This window comes from Chlorocebus sabaeus, chromosome 12 (assembly GCF_047675955.1).
Source record: "Chlorocebus sabaeus isolate Y175 chromosome 12, mChlSab1.0.hap1, whole genome shotgun sequence".
NCBI classification, from domain to species: domain Eukaryota; kingdom Metazoa; phylum Chordata; class Mammalia; order Primates; family Cercopithecidae; genus Chlorocebus; species Chlorocebus sabaeus.
The window spans coordinates 102,486,845-102,504,060 of NC_132915.1; the positions used below are offsets into that span (position 1 = coordinate 102,486,845).

Sequence of the window (17,216 nt, forward strand, 5' to 3'; positions counted from 1 at the left end):
GGAGAGGAGATGAGACCCTATGCTAAGGCAGGCAAGATAGCTTGGCATGGAGGGATGGATTGTCCTTGGCAGGGGAAGGAAGAGGTCCTTGTTTTTGATCTGAGCAATTGAGTACCTGGTGCCATTTGGTGAAAAGGGACCAGACCTAGAAGAAAAATGTGTCAGGCATTAAGTGCACTGCCTGTAAGGTGCTTGGAGGACATCCGGTGGAGAAATCCAGGACACAGCTGGATGTGAGGAAGTGGAGCTCCAGAGAGCCATCTTGGCCTGAAGTACTATAGTGTTACTACTGTGGTCCCAGCTACTCGGGAGGCTGAGGGTATAGGTGGTAACCAGAGATAGGGTGAGTGTGATTTAAATGATTCTGGTGTGTGTCCTGGTGCCAAATCTCCTCCTGGTTTTACTTAAAGAGTCTCTGATATGGGAGACCCCCAGAAGGCATTCTAAAACAGTAACACAGAGTGTAGATACATCCAAATAGCACTGATGGCTTTTATTGCAGATTCGTGTCATTACAAGGATAATCTGGGAATATATTTTTTTAAAAACCCTCCCTTTTATATACACAAAACATGCTACATGGTACACTTTGTGAGAAATGCTGAGGTAATAGGCACACACCCAGACATGGACAGTACCAAACATCCAACATCTCACACAGCCTGGCCCACGTGCCCACCGGGAAGGGTCTCACCTTCTTGACTCATCCCTTGCCCCTCCTTGGCAATAGTCCTGGGAGTGCTGAGGCTGACACTTCGTGGCCAACAGGGCTCAGAAAGCCACCATGCTGCAGTGCATCAACCGAGGGGTCCGGTGACCCCTGATTATTCAGCAACTCCTGAGAAGTGGCCCATTTTCATTTTTGTGGCACTTGTTCTCCAGGGAAGTGTAGTTTGGAGATGAGATGCGGACTCTAGTCAGCCTGAGAGCGTGGAACCTCTGGTCTGTAGCCAGCTGGGGGCTGTGATGATCTGATGACTTCTGTTCAACCGATTATCTCCTGGCCAGATAGGTTATTATTTGTGTGAAGACTAAAATGACATGTAGGCTAAAGTATGAATGGAAGATACAAAACTGCGAGTACATTATCTGTGTGACCGGTGGAGCTTTTGGCCTGGCCTTCCCTTCCCAACCAGAAACCTGGAGCCCAGAGTGTTTCCTACTCAGAAGCTGAGGAATCTTGCCTGGAAAGAAGGGGCTGTGTGACAGAAAAGGCAAGGAGTAGGTAGGCGAGGAGTACAACAGAGCGGAAAGGGGGCCTTGAACTGCAGTGAGTGGCCAGGGACTGACACACAGAAGGCACTTAATGAATGGTGTCAAATAAAGGATAAGTGGGTGATGGGTGGTGAAAAGTCCTGAGAATGGGGAAAAGTATGAAAATGGAGCGGGAGGCATTTTGAAATTTGATTAGGTGCCAAAAGGGGTTCTTCAAAGAAGCTGGGAACCTCTATGTGAGAGGTTAGCATTGTAGACATCCTGGAAGAATCCAGGCACACGGATGCCACGGGTGATCCTTTCAGTTGAGCCACACAGTCTGTGATCTACCCTTAGACTCAAGTAATACAACACTAATGAAATGCTTTTCTCCTAAGAGCAAAGCTGCTGGTGACAGCTTCAACATCTGAGAACTGAATGTATGTGTATTTAGGTATGTAAGGCAACCATATATATGGATCTAGATATATCACATGTGATGTATATCTAAATGCATATATATGTGGTATACACATATGTGCACAAGGGAGGCTCATACACATGTATATTATGAAGGTTTTTTGCAGTTGTGTTTTTATTGTAGAGACTTAATTTATTTAAAGAAAGAGTTGTCTGTAGTCCTGTCCTGTCCTGGAGACATGAGGGGCTGTCTGGTGTGAAGGAAAGTAGGAGGAATAGAAAACACTGTATCGATTCAGTTCCATCATCTGCTGCAGTGACTTCGGAAAACAGAATCCAGCATCCCAGTCCTCCCAGCCTCAGGATGAACTGGTGAGGAGTTGTTCTTTGTGCTGTGGCCAGTGTGACCAGGGTGGGCTCCTGGCAATGGCCATGAGAGGTCAGGAGGGGGAGCTGGCTTAGTGGAAGGTGTTGGGGTTCGGTCGGATCATCATCACCACTTTCTTGAGTGAGTAAGAGCCTCCTCGGAACTCAGCCCAGTAGACTCCATCCTGGTAGCGGCTCCGGTAATGGCCCCCGCGGTACCAGACCCCGTTGAGGTTGGAGTGGGCACAGGCGTTATACCACCAGCCTCCCTTCTGGTAGTGGGCACAGTTTCCTGCAAGAGAGAAGGCAGTGAGAGTGTGTCTGGGAGGAGGCCGTTCTACCTGTGTCCATAGTTTGCTCAGGGCTTTCAGCAAAACCCTCTCTGGGAGGCATCTGGAGCAGAAACGCTTGGGAGGTGGACCCGTCTCCATGGGTGGTGAGAGGCCATGCATCAGGCCTGCCTTTGAGGCTCAGCTTTATAACTAACTAGCTGTGTAATCTCAGACAAGTGACTTAACCTCTCCCAGCCACTGTATCCTCATCTGTAAAATGAGAATAAAAATGACGCCTGCCGCACAGGACGGCTCTGAGGATTGAATGAGGATGCGTACTTGACACTTAGCCAGGGCTTGGGTGCAAAGGAGGCCCCAAGGGAACTCCACACTTTGTGTTCTGACAGGAAATGGAGATGGCCTGAGGTGGGCAGGGAGGGAGAAAAGCTTTTCTTTAGGAATTTTTAGAGTTGAAACGGTTGGGTCAGGAGTCTTCATAGAATGACAAAGGAAGTGTTTAAGAAGAAATGCTCCGGCCGGGCGCGGTGGCTCAAGCCTGTAATCCCAGCACTTTGGGAGGCCGAGACGGGCGGATCACGAGGTCAGGAGATCGAGACCATCCTGGCTAACACGGTGAAACCCCGTCTCTACTAAAAAATACACAAAACTAGCCGGGTGAGGTGGCGGGCGCCTGTAATCCCAGCTACTCGGGAGGCTGAGGCAGGAGAATGGCGTAAACCCGGGAGGCGGAGCTTGCAGTGAGCTGAGATCCGGCCACTGCACTCCAGCCTGGGCGACAGAGCGAGACTCCGTCTCAAAAAAAAAAAAAAAAAAAAAGAAGAAATGCTCCTCCAGTCCTCCCTGGCCTGTATTCCATCCAAAAAATTTGTTATATTACTTCACAAAGGAAAGGTATTTCCATAAAACTCTTGGCATTATCACATCATGCTGAATTTTGCTGCCAAGGACAAGCAGTTCAGAACAACAGTAAAAACTGTGGGAAGGTGCGCGCGGGCATGCAGGGGCAGTGCACTCTGTGGCAGGAGGAGAGGGGGCCACTATCTGCCAGCATTGCTCTTAGTGAAGGGGGGTCCCCACTTTCCTGACTAGGCCTCGCTTGGGGACCCTGTACTCAGAGGAGGGGCTGCTCCAGTCAGGATTGTGAGTTGGAGGGCCCAACAGAGCCGGTGGCCAAGGCCGTGGGATGAGGTGAGGAGGTCACACTCAGTCTGAGGCAGAAAGCAAGAGGGGAGCTGCAGCCCAGGTTTTCCCAGAGTTTTTCTGGGGGTCCTTCTGGGTCATGATTCCAGGCCACAGGGACCAAGTGGCAGTGTTGGACTGGTATAGCAGGGAGATCCTTGGGCACAACATAACCAGCCTCCTCTTTGCCAGCGGAGGCCCCACACACCTCCAGGGACAAGGAACTTGCCAGCCACTGATTTTGTTGCTGGCTAGATCTGAGTTTGGATCATAGAATACACTTTCTGCTCCCTAAGGAGGCGGCCCTCCAGAAAGGCTGTAGCAGCCCCTGTGTCCCAGGGTCTGACCAGCTTTGAAGGTCATCCTCCTGCCCTGCTCTTCTAGAAGCCTCGGCAGCCCTACTGCTTCAGAACAAGGGCCTGCTCCTCCTCCAGGGCCCCTTCGGGCTGGGCCAGTTCAGTGTCAGTGGGTGGACAAGGTGTCTGTGTGATGTAGGGATGGGCAAGTCATGTCCTTCCTGTCCCCTGATGTTGGGAGAATTACCCTTCAGAATGTGGCTGCCATGGGGACCTGGCATGGAGGATCCCCTCCACCTTAGTGTGTAGGTTTCAGGGCCTGCCTGAAGTGCAAGCCATTTGTAGGACAGTCTCGTGAGCTCGCTTCTCAAGTGGGAGGGAGTAGCCTTCTGACCAATACCACATAGGAAACGTAGGCAGGAGAGGACTGGGTTTGCCCATGAGAGCAGACAGCCTGAGCCTGGAGGCGGCATCGGCCGTCAGGTGGTGCCAGCCTCAGGGAGGAGCGTGGCAGGGCCGAGAGGGCTTCATCTCAAGAAACTGGGTGTTGGCCCTGGGGAGACATTAACTGTGTGGGAGTCTGATATCTGAACTCAGGGCCGGACCATATCTATGTTTCTTCTAATTTTCTGTTTTTTTCTCTTGTTTTTTGTTTAATAAAGACTTCTTAGTAAAGACCTAGATTTGAAGCATGTGGTCTTAGACAAATCACTTTCTCTCTCCTATCTGCTTTCCTCTTAATAGCTTCCTCTCAGCACTGCCCTAGCATTACATGCAGTAACAGTGACCATGAAGAAAGCCAGCTGGTGTGGGGCCCTCGCTGTGTGCCAAATCCTAGACAAAGCACTTTAGGTACATTCTCTCTACCCTTCTCCCTACCCTGCAAGGTAGTTCTTGTCCTTCCTTCCAGATGCAGAAACCGAGACCCAGGGAGATTTAGCAGCATGCCCAAGGACACATGGCTGGTAGGAGGTGGGACCAGCACTGGAGCCCAGGTGTGTGGTTTTAACACTCTAAAACCCAGAGCCTGCACAGTTGGTTAGCTCTATACCAGGTGCCTTGGACAGAGGTGGTGAGGCCACAGCCCAATACATGTCTTTCTGCATTGGCCCCAGTTGGCCCTAGTACGTGTGATTTGTATACCTCTTTATGTCTCCTCACCCCATTTTTTAAAATTTGTAAATGCCACTCTGACCTAGCTTTGTAAAGGGGACCTGTGGGCAGGAGAAGGGACGCTCAGGGGGTGGTAACAGGGTCAGGCAGCTTGGCCCAGCTGCTTCTCACCCTGGGATCTTCCCGTTTCCAAGCCCTGGAGTCAGGGGCTCTGGCTGTGGTTGACCTCTTTTCCCTGCCCTGCACCTGGGTTTGACTCCACTTTTCCTACCTGTGTAAACATCGTGATCTCTGTCCAGGGTGGTGAACTGCTTGCCATTGTGCCATGTAAAGGAGTCACCCGCATTGCCGTGGTAGCGCCCCAGCCGCAGCTTATAATACTCGCTCTCAGGTTCCAGGCGGAAGCTGGCGTATTCTGCAAAGACTTTGCGGCCGGACCAGTCCTCCATGGTCACCAGGAGTTTGTAGTTGCCTTGGTTCGTCAGCCAGTAAATGTTCTCCAGGCCCAGCCAGTATTCGCCATCAATGTTCCCAAACCCTTGCTGGGGAAAACCCGGGAGAGTGTTAATGTGGGGCCTGCAGTGCCTGCAGCCAGCAGGCCTGGCTGTCGGACACTCAGCCCTGGATAGAGGGGCCTGGGAAACAAGCAGAGCATGAAGCAGACCTGGTTCAGACCCCTACTCTACCACTGAATCTCTCTGTGACTCACACATTATTCAAAATATGTAGAGTGCCTACCCTGTGCCAGGCATCACGTGAACCCCAGATTCCTCGTTCTTACGTCAGGGAGGCTACATTACCTTCCCCACAGGCTTGCTGCAGGAACATGTGTGCTGGGGCAAGTGGAGGGCCTGGCACTCAGTAGGCACGCAGCAAGCATTCCTCAGACAAATCCCTGACCTTCCCTGAGCTTCACCTCCTTCTCTGGAGATGGGCTGTGTGTGAGGGTCACGTGTAAACTCTAACGCGCCAGACAGGTGTGAGCTGTGACGCATGTGTCCCATCCACTGGGGCTCCCCTCTAGGTCTAAAACCTAGTGGTATCCACTGGCACTGGGTGGTATCCACCGGCATGGCAGAGCCATGTGTGCAAGACATCATGGCTTCAGGCAGTTTGTGAGCTTCAGTGTCAGAGGCCTCAGCTGCAGTCACTACTGGGCCAATTGCTGGCTTTGCAACCCTGAGCAAATTACTCCACACTTCCACCTGTAAGCTGGGTCCATAACATAACCTCCCTCAGGGGGTTGATACAAGATTAAACAAAATAACGCATGAAAGCCCTTAGCATGGTGCTGGCATGGGTTGGGCACTTGGCAAACCGAGCCACTCTTGCCTTCCTTAGTGCCACCTCTGTTCAGTGGGTGAAGAACCATGTATGTCTGAGTCCTGGCAACTTTCCCTGCTACACAGATGAGCATTTCAACTCCCTGGGAAGCAGGGACCCCAGAGGATAAGCCTGGAATTAGGACTTGAGCCTTGCCATAGTTCCCTACCAGGACTCTCTGGGGGATTCTCCCAGGGACTGGGAGCCTTTTGGGACTTGCCCCTTCTGGGCTTTGAGAGCAGGTCTTTCTCCATGGAAACCCCTGTTGGGAATGAAATGCTCCCCACTCCTGGGCCCCCATACCAGCATTTCTAAACTCTCACCCTGTCCTGTGGGGCTGTAGTGGTCTGCTCTACTAACTCTTGTCCTGCAGCAGTTGCTAGCAGCAGTCAGAGGAGGAGCTGGTTCTCACTACTCCTGGTGGGTTTGCACAGTGGCCCTGTCTGCATCCTTCTTGCCTCAGGTATGTGTGCTGTTGGGGCTGCACTGGCCTGGACTTGGTCAGCATGTACCTCTGAGTGGGCTCTTCTACTGGTCGCTCAGGCCTCTCTTGGGGTGGGCCAGTCACCTTGTGGGCAGCACAGACAGCCCCTGCCGGCTCTCACCTTGTACGTCTCCCAGTTCCTGAAGAAGTTAACAGAGCCATCCAGGCGTCTCTGGATGACAGTCCAGCCCCCGGGGTCGTGTCTCTGGTCGCACCACACCTGCATGAGGCGGTTGGTGTTCTCCGGCTTCACCAGGTAGATGGAACTGGTGTCGTGGCCATCCTCCAGGGCCTGCAGGCAGTCTCTCCATGGGCCTGGGGACACAGACATGCATATACCTCACAGACCTGCCTGTCACCAGGCCACACCCCCAGCTGCACCTCAAGCAGGCACAACCTCCGATGAGGCTCCAGCTGTGAGCCACAGGCCCACAGTCTGAGGTAACCAATTTTTGTTCTGCGAGTTTAATAATTATAAAGACAAGAGCCTTGGACCGGGGGTCAGGATGCCCACACTCCAAGCTCACTTTCTCCTCTCACCCGCCTCACAGTGTGACTTTGGGCTTCTTCACTTCTCCCAGCCCTCAGTTTCTTCCATTTGTAGAAGGGAGATCAGATTTCCCTCATACAGTGTTGTCAGGATTACTGAGATCATTTGGGGAGAAGTTGCTGGGGTGATCTTTTTCAGGTTCATTGTATTAGGAAAAAGAGATGTGGACCTACTAAATGTGGCAACATCGGTCAGTGCCTGCAGGCTCTGATGCCTTTGTTTCTGCAGGGAAACTCAGTTCCGCTGGATTACTGTTTCTGGGGGCCAAGTGCAGTTGGCCCCCTTCAATTCTGACTCCACATCTGCCCTTCCAGTGACAGTGCTTTGTGATGACTGCTGCAGCTTTTACTAAATGAACTTCCACAGTCACGGGGGCCTAGGCCATGCCCAGAATTTGGCCATGTAGCCAGAGACTTTGGGATATTTCTGGGATTCACTCACTGCTCTTCAAGTGTCTTTTTAGGGAGCCAGGTTCCCTTTCAGCTCAATCTGTGTGTTTTCCAAAGGAAGCTCAATGAGGGCCAGATGCTCGACCTCATGCATTCTGAGGTCTTCCTGGCAGGCTCATAAACTTAAAGGATGATGTCTAGGATACAGCCCAATCCATGGCTCTCTTCTGAAACTAAGACCACAGGGTTCTGTGATTCTTTGTGACTCCACTGAGCTTGGGCAGCCCAGTCAGAAGGAATGGGTGTTATACCACAGGTCTTTCAGCTCTCACCACCCCTGCCCATCAACTCTGCCCTCCCCAGGCAGTTTCTTATGCTCCAGTGTTGGTCACATCAGCAAGAAGGTACAAGCTTGAGTCACCAAGGGTCTGGACAGTCTGGGGCCTTTCTCATTGATCTGAGGAACCTTTAGGTCTTCAAGGCCTAGCCATTCAGATGAAAATGGCTGAAAGAAAGAAAATCATGTTTTGCTTCAGTCTCTTCAAAATATTCCCCATAGGGCCGGGTGCGGTGGCTCACACCTATAATCCCAGCACGTTGGGAGGTCGAGGCAGGCGGATCACAAAGTCAGGAGATCGAGACCATCCTGGCTAATATGGTAAAACCCCGTCTCTACTAAAAATACAAAAAATTAGCCGGGTGTGGTGGCAAGCACCTGTAGTCCCAGCTACCGGGGAGGCTGAGGCAGGAGAACCACTTGAATCCGGGAGGCAGAGGTTTCAGTGAGCCAAGATGGCCCCACTGCACTCCAACCTGGGCGACAAAGTGAGACTCCGTCTCAAAATAAACAAACAAACAAACAAAAAAATCCCCACAATGAGACTGGTTAAGGACGAAAGTGCTAAGAAAGTACCATTGTATATGTTCTATCAATTTGTGTGTTTATTCAACAACTGTGTATTGAGTTCCAGCCTCTGCAGATGTGGTGCTGGGCAGCAGAAGCTCAGGGCAGGGTGGGGCTGCTCTGATGCCCAACGAGGGAGGAGCTGACCTCACTGCCTCCTCCCCACTTGAATTCCTGTAGATCCTGTCCTTTCTCTTTCTGTGGGAGTTGAAGGGAGGTGCCCATCAGTGACAGGTGTACTCAGCTTTTCTGGTGCAGGTCACACTTCTCACATTCCTTCCTGGCTGGTGTTTGGGCTCAACTAGTTCACAGGTAATGGTTACAAACCAGAAAGACTTAGGTTTCTGGTCTCTGTTAGGCATCTCAGGTGGGCTCTGCCTGAGGCCTTGCAGGAAGAAGCCTTGTGTTTGAGCATTCATTCACCTCGAACCTCACGGGAAGCCAGGCACTGTCTTGCTCATTCCTTGCTTCCCACTGCCCAGTATCGCCCCGAGAAGAAAGATTGGTTTGGGTGCTGACAGTTAACTCAGGGGGCTTCTCCCTTCATCTTCCAGGGAGAAGCTTCTCACCCATTTACCTTTTTGCCAGGCCTCTTCTCCAAAGGATGGGGCAGGACCCAATACTCCCCACCCCTGGGTAGCAGATGGGGCACAAGCAGCTGCTTCTTTTGGCAGTGCCACTTCCCGCCTTTCCCCTACCACCCCCTCAGTATCCTTCCTGGGGAAGGGGAGGCCAGACCTCCAGAAAGAGCATTTGTGAAGGAGAAAAAGGTTTTGGTTGTGTTCAGTGGAAGCCCCAGGGACGGAGGCAGAGAATGGGAGTCTGTCCCCAACAGCTGGAGCAGAGCGCCGGTGGGCGTGGGAGGCCTCCTAGCTCCCTACCAAGTCAGCAGCACAGGAGAGGCCGTTTGATGCGAATACTGGTGACGGAAGATCCGGCAGAAGCCTGCAAAATAACGCCCACTGAGAGCGAGCAGCCCAGCCTCTTACTGCACAGCTGCCAGGACTGCTGCAGAATTGTCAGATGTAAAGGCTGCCTTTGAAGGAGGCGCCACGTAGGGAGAGGCTGTGGAGGCTGCTGGGGGAGTGGCAGTTGGCCTCGTGGCTCCAGCTGTGGCTGCCTTTGTGGGCGCCATCAGTGATCTCAGTTTTACCTTTGGCATTTCCACCAAGGGCTCTTTTTAAAGGCAAGTGTTTTTAAATGTTTTGGGGCTACTAGTCCCTTTACGAATTTGGGGATGGTTCTAGATTCTTTATTCAGAAAAATGCACAGACTCACACAATTCTGTATACAGTTTCAGAAGGTAATAGATTCCCAAAGTCCCAGGTTATAAACTCCTTGCTCTAAGAGTCATGACTGAAGTAGTAATATTAATAGCCAGTGTCATTTCCTATGGTCCTAGGCACGTATTTCCACAGCTGACTCTCCTGACACTCCTATGAGGTAGGAAAGCAGACCCTGTGGCCATTAGGGGATCCCCTCGGGGTTACCTGGTGGGTAAGGGACCCAGCAGTTGTATGCACCCAGGGCGTGTCCAGAGCTCACACACTAAAGTACTCTTCTTTTTCCCCAACCAGAGCGAACTCAAGAATCAGGGACCCACGCTGACTTAGCTCTGTGTCCTTAGAACTAATGTTAATCTTTGCCAGTCAGCCAGCGACAAAATAAAACATAAAAATTTACAGTTCTTTGTCAAGGTATAAAACTTTTAAAAATCTTTATTGAGTTATTTCTTTCATATTTACCTTTTGGTGTTCTTTGCCCATTTTTCAACTATTCTAGTGTCTGTTATGATGTAGAAGAAGTTTTTCTTTTTTTAAAAAAGGCAAACATGGTAATTCTTTTAAGGCTTTCTAGAATAATGGAGTAGGTATCAAATAGTGTCGAAGTATTTAGTATTTTCTGCTGTTACAGAAAATGTGCGTATGTGTCTGTACACTGAATTTCACATGACAATCAGGCCCCATTAGCTCCTGTCGAAAACACATATTCAAACACAATTTCCCTCAGAACCCTTAGTAGACCTCTATGAAATCTCCTGCATTCAAACACATTTCCTTTTCACACATTAAAGGCACCAGTGGCAAAGGTCAGAAACATCAATGATGGATGAAAATTAGTCAGAAAAAGAGTTAACATCGAAAAATTATCAGCAGTAAAATCATGTGGCTCCCTTGAAATAGCAGAGACCAAACAGCCTACTTTGAGGAGAAATCCACAACTGTAACATATAAATCATACTGTGAAAAATCTATATCTGTTCCATATAAATAATGCCCTCCTAGGGGGCCAGGCAAGGGTCGGGCCTCGATGGAAGAAGACCTGGCTGAGAAAGCAAGGGCTGGAGGAGGACTCCACCCTTGGAGTCAGGAGCCCTCGGCTCCAATCTCGATGGCCTCACCTCTGCACAGTGTGACTTTGGGCTGGGTCCTCATTGAGCCTCAATGTCTTCTTCTGTGAAATGGGGAGGAGACCATAGCTGTTCTGAGAATGTCGTGAACACAAGAGCGGCCAGCATGGGGGCCAGCTGGGGCAGGTGCTCTGTGAAGATTATCCCTTTCTGTTTCCTTTGATAGATGAAAGCTGACATTTTTGAAGTTGTTCACCCCCCCAACTCATACCTCCTCCACACACACGTTACTACGTTTGCTTTTCAATACAAGACTAAATGTAAGATATTTACCAGTAGATGTTTTCCATATATTTTTAAGTCAGAATTTCATTGCAGAAGGCCACAAAGATATATTAACATGAAGAATGGAAATCTTTTTTGTCAATGAAACTGAGTTTTCAGTGTGCAGTGGGCAAAGTGCTCCCTTTGGACCAGTGCAGAGTACCTAGCGGTGTTTAACTTGGCGCCCCTTCTGAGAGGGCAGCTCTGCCCAGAGCATCAGGCCAACACTAACTCGGCAGCACCTGGGCTCAGAGTGGAGCGAATGCCCCGACCTCATCTCTATAAAGACCACATTTACATTCTTGGCGGAGCTGTGGCCAAATGTTCCACGTGAAAAATGTGGCCCCATGGCTGAGCCGAGTCTGTGTGGTTCCCTGGAGAAGCAACAAGGGTGGGAAGGCACACAGGGTCTGGGGTCAGGAGGCCTTCAGAGGAGGGACATCAGCAAGTGGGGGAGTACCAAGTACACAGGTCTCAGCCCGGACCCCACTGCCACACCCTGGTAAGTGTTGGAGGTGATCAGCTTTGGGTGCTTCCTTCCTCCTCTCTGAGGTTCTTGACAGGGATTAGGCACACAAGGACTATGGCCTCCCAGGAAACCAGGACCCACTTGATGGATGGCTGATTCAGTCAGTGCTTGCTACCCTCAACACAGGGCCTTTCAGGTCAAGCTGAGTTAGAACCGGCACCTAGGCCAGGCAAGCATAACATCCTATTTCCAGTTCTCTTTCTGTGGATCTGGGGCGGACCAGCATCAGCCTGATTTACCCGTCCAGGCCCTAGTGGAGAAATGGGCTCACAAACTGCATCAGCTCTCAGTGCAGTGCCCCTGCTACTAGGAAAACATGGCTCCGTGAATATCTGACCTTGAGGCTGGGAGCTAAGCAGTGCGGCCTCTGTGGGCAAGAGGGATGCGTCTTCTCTCTGACGCGCCTGCGGTGTGGGGGGAGGAGCAGAGTCCTTCCTGCCCACAGCACGACTGGACCCCGTGGCTGGCCAGCAGCCTGACAGTCCTCTTTATCCCCGAGTCCAGCCCCAGTTGTCAGAATTTGACCACCTTAGGCCACTCAGAGGACCCTGAGGCCTGTGGGAAATGTTCTGGGGGGCTCTTAGTTCTGGGAAGTTGCTCCCGTGAATATTTTAGTCCATATGCAGGCTCTAGGGAGAAGCTTCTGTGTTATCATTAAGATGCAGTCTGCTTTTAATGAGAACTGTATGCTGTTTTCACTTACTCTCACTGATGGTCTGTCTCCAAAAAGTCTTCTCATCACTCCCTGAAACATTTTTCTAACAGGAGAAAGGACTAACTGTTGAAATTGGATCTGCAATTTCCTACCCAAATGAATGCATCTGAGTGCCACGGCACGTGGCCTGCTTAGGTGAGAGTCCCACCCAGGCCAGCATCAGGACTCACTGGGCACCCCGTGAGGGCAGCAGAACAGACACACAGGGTCAGGGGATGGGGTGTGCGGGGTGGCCACAGTGAGGAGCAGTTGTATGGGGATCTTCGAATCTCATTTATCCAGAGGCTTGGCAAAGTAAGATTTTGGTTATGGACATATATATATATATTCTATGTCAATCACTGCTTTTCAGTGAGCCAGAGTACAAAACAATAACCTAAACACAGGAATAGCTTATATGGTCCCAAAGGCATTTCAGTTCCTGCAGAACCTCAGAGTTGACATCACACATATCATTTCTGATCATTCCAGGGAAAAGGTCCAAATGCTTGTGCCTGCTTTCAGTCCTCTTTAGTCCTGAAGCAGTGGGCATGGTGCCTGGGGCCAATGAGTGTTTCAGGAGTTGATGAAAATGTTTGAGGCCTCAAAAAACTTACTGGCTCTAAAATATGAAAAGAAAACTACAAAATCAAAATTTATTGTGGTAATTAAATTTCTACAAAGTGTAACATCTTGTCAAGTTCATTAATTGTTAAATTTTGTCTTCATGAAAATGTTATTACTTTTGAAAACAATTTGTAGGTTAGATTTTTTTCACTTCCCAAGAATTCCTGAACATGCTTGATGTTTACTAAGAAATTAGATCCAACCATAAATTAATTGAGTTACTCTTAGCCAAATAATTTTAAAAGCAAAAGTATTAAATCCTTTCAAAATTGTTCCAGTAAAAATTATATTAAATGTGTGAGGTAGGTCATTTCAATGCATGTGGTACAGCCTGAGGCCTCTCAAATAAGAGCTCTTAGGGCCCAGAAAGGGCTTATAAAGGTCCTGTTTCTGCTCGTTTGACCCCAGGAGAAACAGACATTGTAGCGCTGCTTCCCAGAGGCTACTGTCCAAAGCATTGCGCCACTCTTAGGTTTCCACCAGCGCCGTTGGGCAGGAGGAGAAATAGCGGCTTTAAAGACATTTTAAAAAAGAGTTTGGAAGGGGCTTTGGTGGTCTCACTGTGTGCAGAGGTGAGCAGCTCACCTTGGCTCCCTGGGGGCAGTGGCCAGTTGCACCCAAGGCTTCCTGGGTGAGGGAGGTCTCTGATGTAGAGGTGGGCAGTGCCCCAAGTTTCCGCAGGCACACTAATGAGAGTGACCATGGCTCTGTCAGAGACTGTGGTGCTGTCCTGCAGGCATATCATAGAAGAACTTATCAGACCCATGACTACAGTCCACAGATACTGGACAGGTAGCAGTCCCATAGTTGGCCAGCCTATTAACCCTTTCCAAAGAATGGATGAGCTTCGTTGGTTTCTTCTTCAAGAACCTACATCAGCTTTCATGGGTGACTTTTAATCTTCCAAATGCTCACGAACCGTTCGTGTACTCTTTTCTATAGTTTTACTGGGGCTTGACCACAAGCCAGTTGTATGTAATTTCTAGTATACATTCTTTTTCTTTTCCTGAAAACAGGACATTTGTCTGGCACCAAGCCTTGTCTTCATGATTTCTTGACTATCACTGGCACTGGTTCTGAGAGCACTGCAAGGCCCTTACCTTCCTCATCACCTCCTTCAGGAAGCCTTCCCCAACCCCAGGAAAGCTACTTAATCCTTTTCAGGGTTCCCAGAATGCTTTGTATATGTATCTCTACTGGAATAAAATAAGAATGGTGATGATCATGTATCTAGAGCCTTTCATGTGCCAGGTGCTTTGCACACTGTTTGATTTCATCCTCATAAGGCCCTGCACCTGCGAGAAAGCCAAGGCTCAAGAGGATCGCATGGCTGGAAAGTGGAGGATCTGGGATTAGAACTCAGGTTCACCTTCTGTGCTACAGTTATCACACCACATTAGGATTGGTGGGGATCTGTGTCCCCGTAAGACTGTGGGCTCCTTTCAGGCAGGAGCCCTTGCAGGCTCACTCCATGAGTCCCTACATGCTCTGTGTGCCTCCCTCCATCTTTCAACCCTCCATCCTTCACCCTCCATCCTTCACCATCCTGAGCTGCATCCCCTTTGCTACCTTCATTCTGTGCTTTCCAGCTGACAACCAATAATAATAAATCCATCTGGAAACAGAGACCCCACAACAGATGATAATCCACATCCAGACCAAACCCTGGCCAAGGAAACCTGCTTTGTGGGAAAGTCTGGACAGTTTGTAGTAGTCTGTCTGCACATTATGCCTGGGATGGTGACAGATGAGTAGATTTTTTGTTCATTTGGACCCTACTCTAGACATAACATCTAAGATACTTAATTTCATCATTTAGGAGCTATTATATTTATAATTTAAACAAATTCTCTTAGCAAGGTTTTTCTCTGTATGTACAGTAGTTTTGACTTACTGTATTCAAAAATATCAGGAAAAAGTAGCTTCTTTTTTTAAAAAAGCAAAGGATCACATAAATAGTCCAGGCCCTGTAGCTGCACAGGCTCATCTTGAGATACAGGATGAGGACCATCAGGCTTATTTTCAGCATAATCTTAGACCAGATTCGTGCCAGGGAGAGGCGAAGTTGAGGCAGTGGTGATGCGGGGATAGTAGGAAAGATCATCTCCAGTGTTCCCATCAAGAGGTCTCTGCTGCCTGCATCCTTCACTGATGTGGATATAAACCACTGAAAGTATATACTGCATTACTTTTATAAGACTGAACCTAGTCCATTTCCTGATGCTATAACAGAATAGCACAGACTGGGTAATTTATAAAGAAAGGAAGTTTATTTGGCTCACACTTATGGAGGCTGAGAAGTCCAGGAGCATGGTGCCAGCATTTGTATGAGGCTAACTTAATACTACTTTATTTTTTTTGTGGGGGTGGGGGCCGGGGGGGACAGCATCTCAGGATTAATACTATACAAGTTCACCGCAACAATCCATTTGTATGACCATTTAGCTGGCCACAGATGCCTGATCTCTAGGGTTTTCTAGATTTCTTTCAGTTTGCCAAATACCAATCTTGGGATTTTCAGGCATCAAGATCCCAGATCATGAGATTTTTTTTTTTTAACAGTAACAAGTTGATAGTTTATCTCCTATGACTGTAAATACCCTGAGCATTTAGCCAAGTGTCATCTTTGGAAAACTGCCTGAGGAATGGAGGGGTAGCTTTCCATCACACTCAAAAGGCTCTTTGTGATCAGTTCCCAAAGGTACCAGAAGAAGAGGAAGAGAAAGCAAAGCAGTAAGGGAGCTGGCCCTCCTGGAACCATCATCCAGGTGGGCCATCTTCCTAGAGTAGATTTTGTTTAGGAAGAAGCTAGCAATGAATGCTCTTTGAGAAATCACTGGATTATGTAGTTTGTGCTAAATTTGGAACCTTATTTTGTTTAACAAAAACTTTTAGAATAAAAGAAAATATTATACAGTGGAAACAGCACATGCTCTGGAGGCAGGAGTCCTGAGTGGGCTTTTCCCTCAGCCCCTGTGACCTTGAAGGCTGAGTCAGAATGGGCAGAGTCACCCTCACTCACCACCATCACCACACACACCCTGTGCTTCTCCACCTCTCTGCAATGCTTGGGCCTGGACGCCCAGCCTGCTGGAGCTGACCCAGCCACGCATGGGTTGACACCTTTTCACCTGGTTGCTTGTTTCACCTCCAGAAAGAATGGGAGCTACAACGTCGTATATTTCTCTGTTTTAAAACACACCATTGTGCTGGGAAACCACAATCGTGTACATATTTCCTACCTTATAGGGTGGAATAAAATACAGGTGGAAAATCTATCTAGGAAAACACTCTTGTTCAAGTTGTCCGTGCCATCCTGGCCATAGCCCATCTGTTGTGAGATGGGGTGGCTTCCACGTGTGCACTGTTGTCACTGAAGCAATGTGGGGGCCTCCTAATGTGGCCCCAAGGGAAGGTCATGTCTACTGACATTTATATAGTCAGGGCTAACATTTAAAGAAATCAAAGCTTCACACTTAGCTGTATGTTGAAAGACTTAGCTATACATTGAAATGCTGAGTAGAAGGAACCCCAGAGGATATGTCCAGATTGGATAAAAGTTAAAAAGTAGACTTCAGTTGGGTCCATTTGCTGGGAGTCGGGTGCACATTGTGCTTTCTGCTGGAAAGCTCGGCTGGTTCCTGCTGGGCCTGGGGACGGGGAGCGCGATGGTGGTGGGTTGGTAGCACCAGTGTTTTGTGTTATCAGAACCATGAGCATTCTAATAACAAATCTACCACCTCTGTTCCCAGAGCTCATTTTAAGGAACTGTTTGGAACATGGCACCAGGAAGTAGAGATAGAAGGTCAGGAAGTAGAGATAGAAGGTCAGTTCCCTGTGGCAGCTGGGGCCAAGTCAAGCATTCACGGGGTGATTTTTACACCAGTTCCCCTCCAGCCTTCCCGTGGAAATGTGCAATATCCAGAGTAGTTAAGACACACTTTGGCTTGAGTCTTGGCCGACCCACTTACTAGCTGTGTACCCTTGGCTAAGTTACTTAACCTCTATGAACCTCAATATCCTGCAAGTTATAAGTCCCAGGATCAATCTCTGCTCTGCCACCAACAGGCTCTGTTACAGGAAGGCCGTGCTAGGGGGTCTGAGAGGCCCCTAACAGTTCCAGTATTTCATGGTTTTATGGCCCCTCCTTCTTCACTCATTGAGAAATAAACTGAACTGGT

General features: G+C 49.1%; 2 protein-coding genes across 17 annotated transcripts in view; one reads left to right on the top strand and one right to left on the bottom strand.

Annotated features, from left to right (window-relative positions):
• RALGPS1 (Ral GEF with PH domain and SH3 binding motif 1) overlaps positions 1-17,216 on the top strand; it is a 304,597-nt gene that overhangs the window by 166,658 nt on the left and 120,723 nt on the right. The window lies entirely within an intron of this gene.
• ANGPTL2 (angiopoietin like 2) overlaps positions 463-17,216 on the bottom strand; it is a 35,672-nt gene continuing 18,918 nt past the window's right edge. Inside the window, exons 3-5 of the mRNA XM_008006182.3 lie at positions 6,790-6,983; positions 5,133-5,403; positions 463-2,272 (exon numbers count right to left, since the gene is read on the bottom strand). Coding sequence (XP_008004373.1) covers positions 2,073-2,272; positions 5,133-5,403; positions 6,790-6,983 — 665 coding nt within the window. The 3' untranslated portion in view covers positions 463-2,072. The remainder of the gene's footprint in view (positions 2,273-5,132; positions 5,404-6,789; positions 6,984-17,216) is intronic.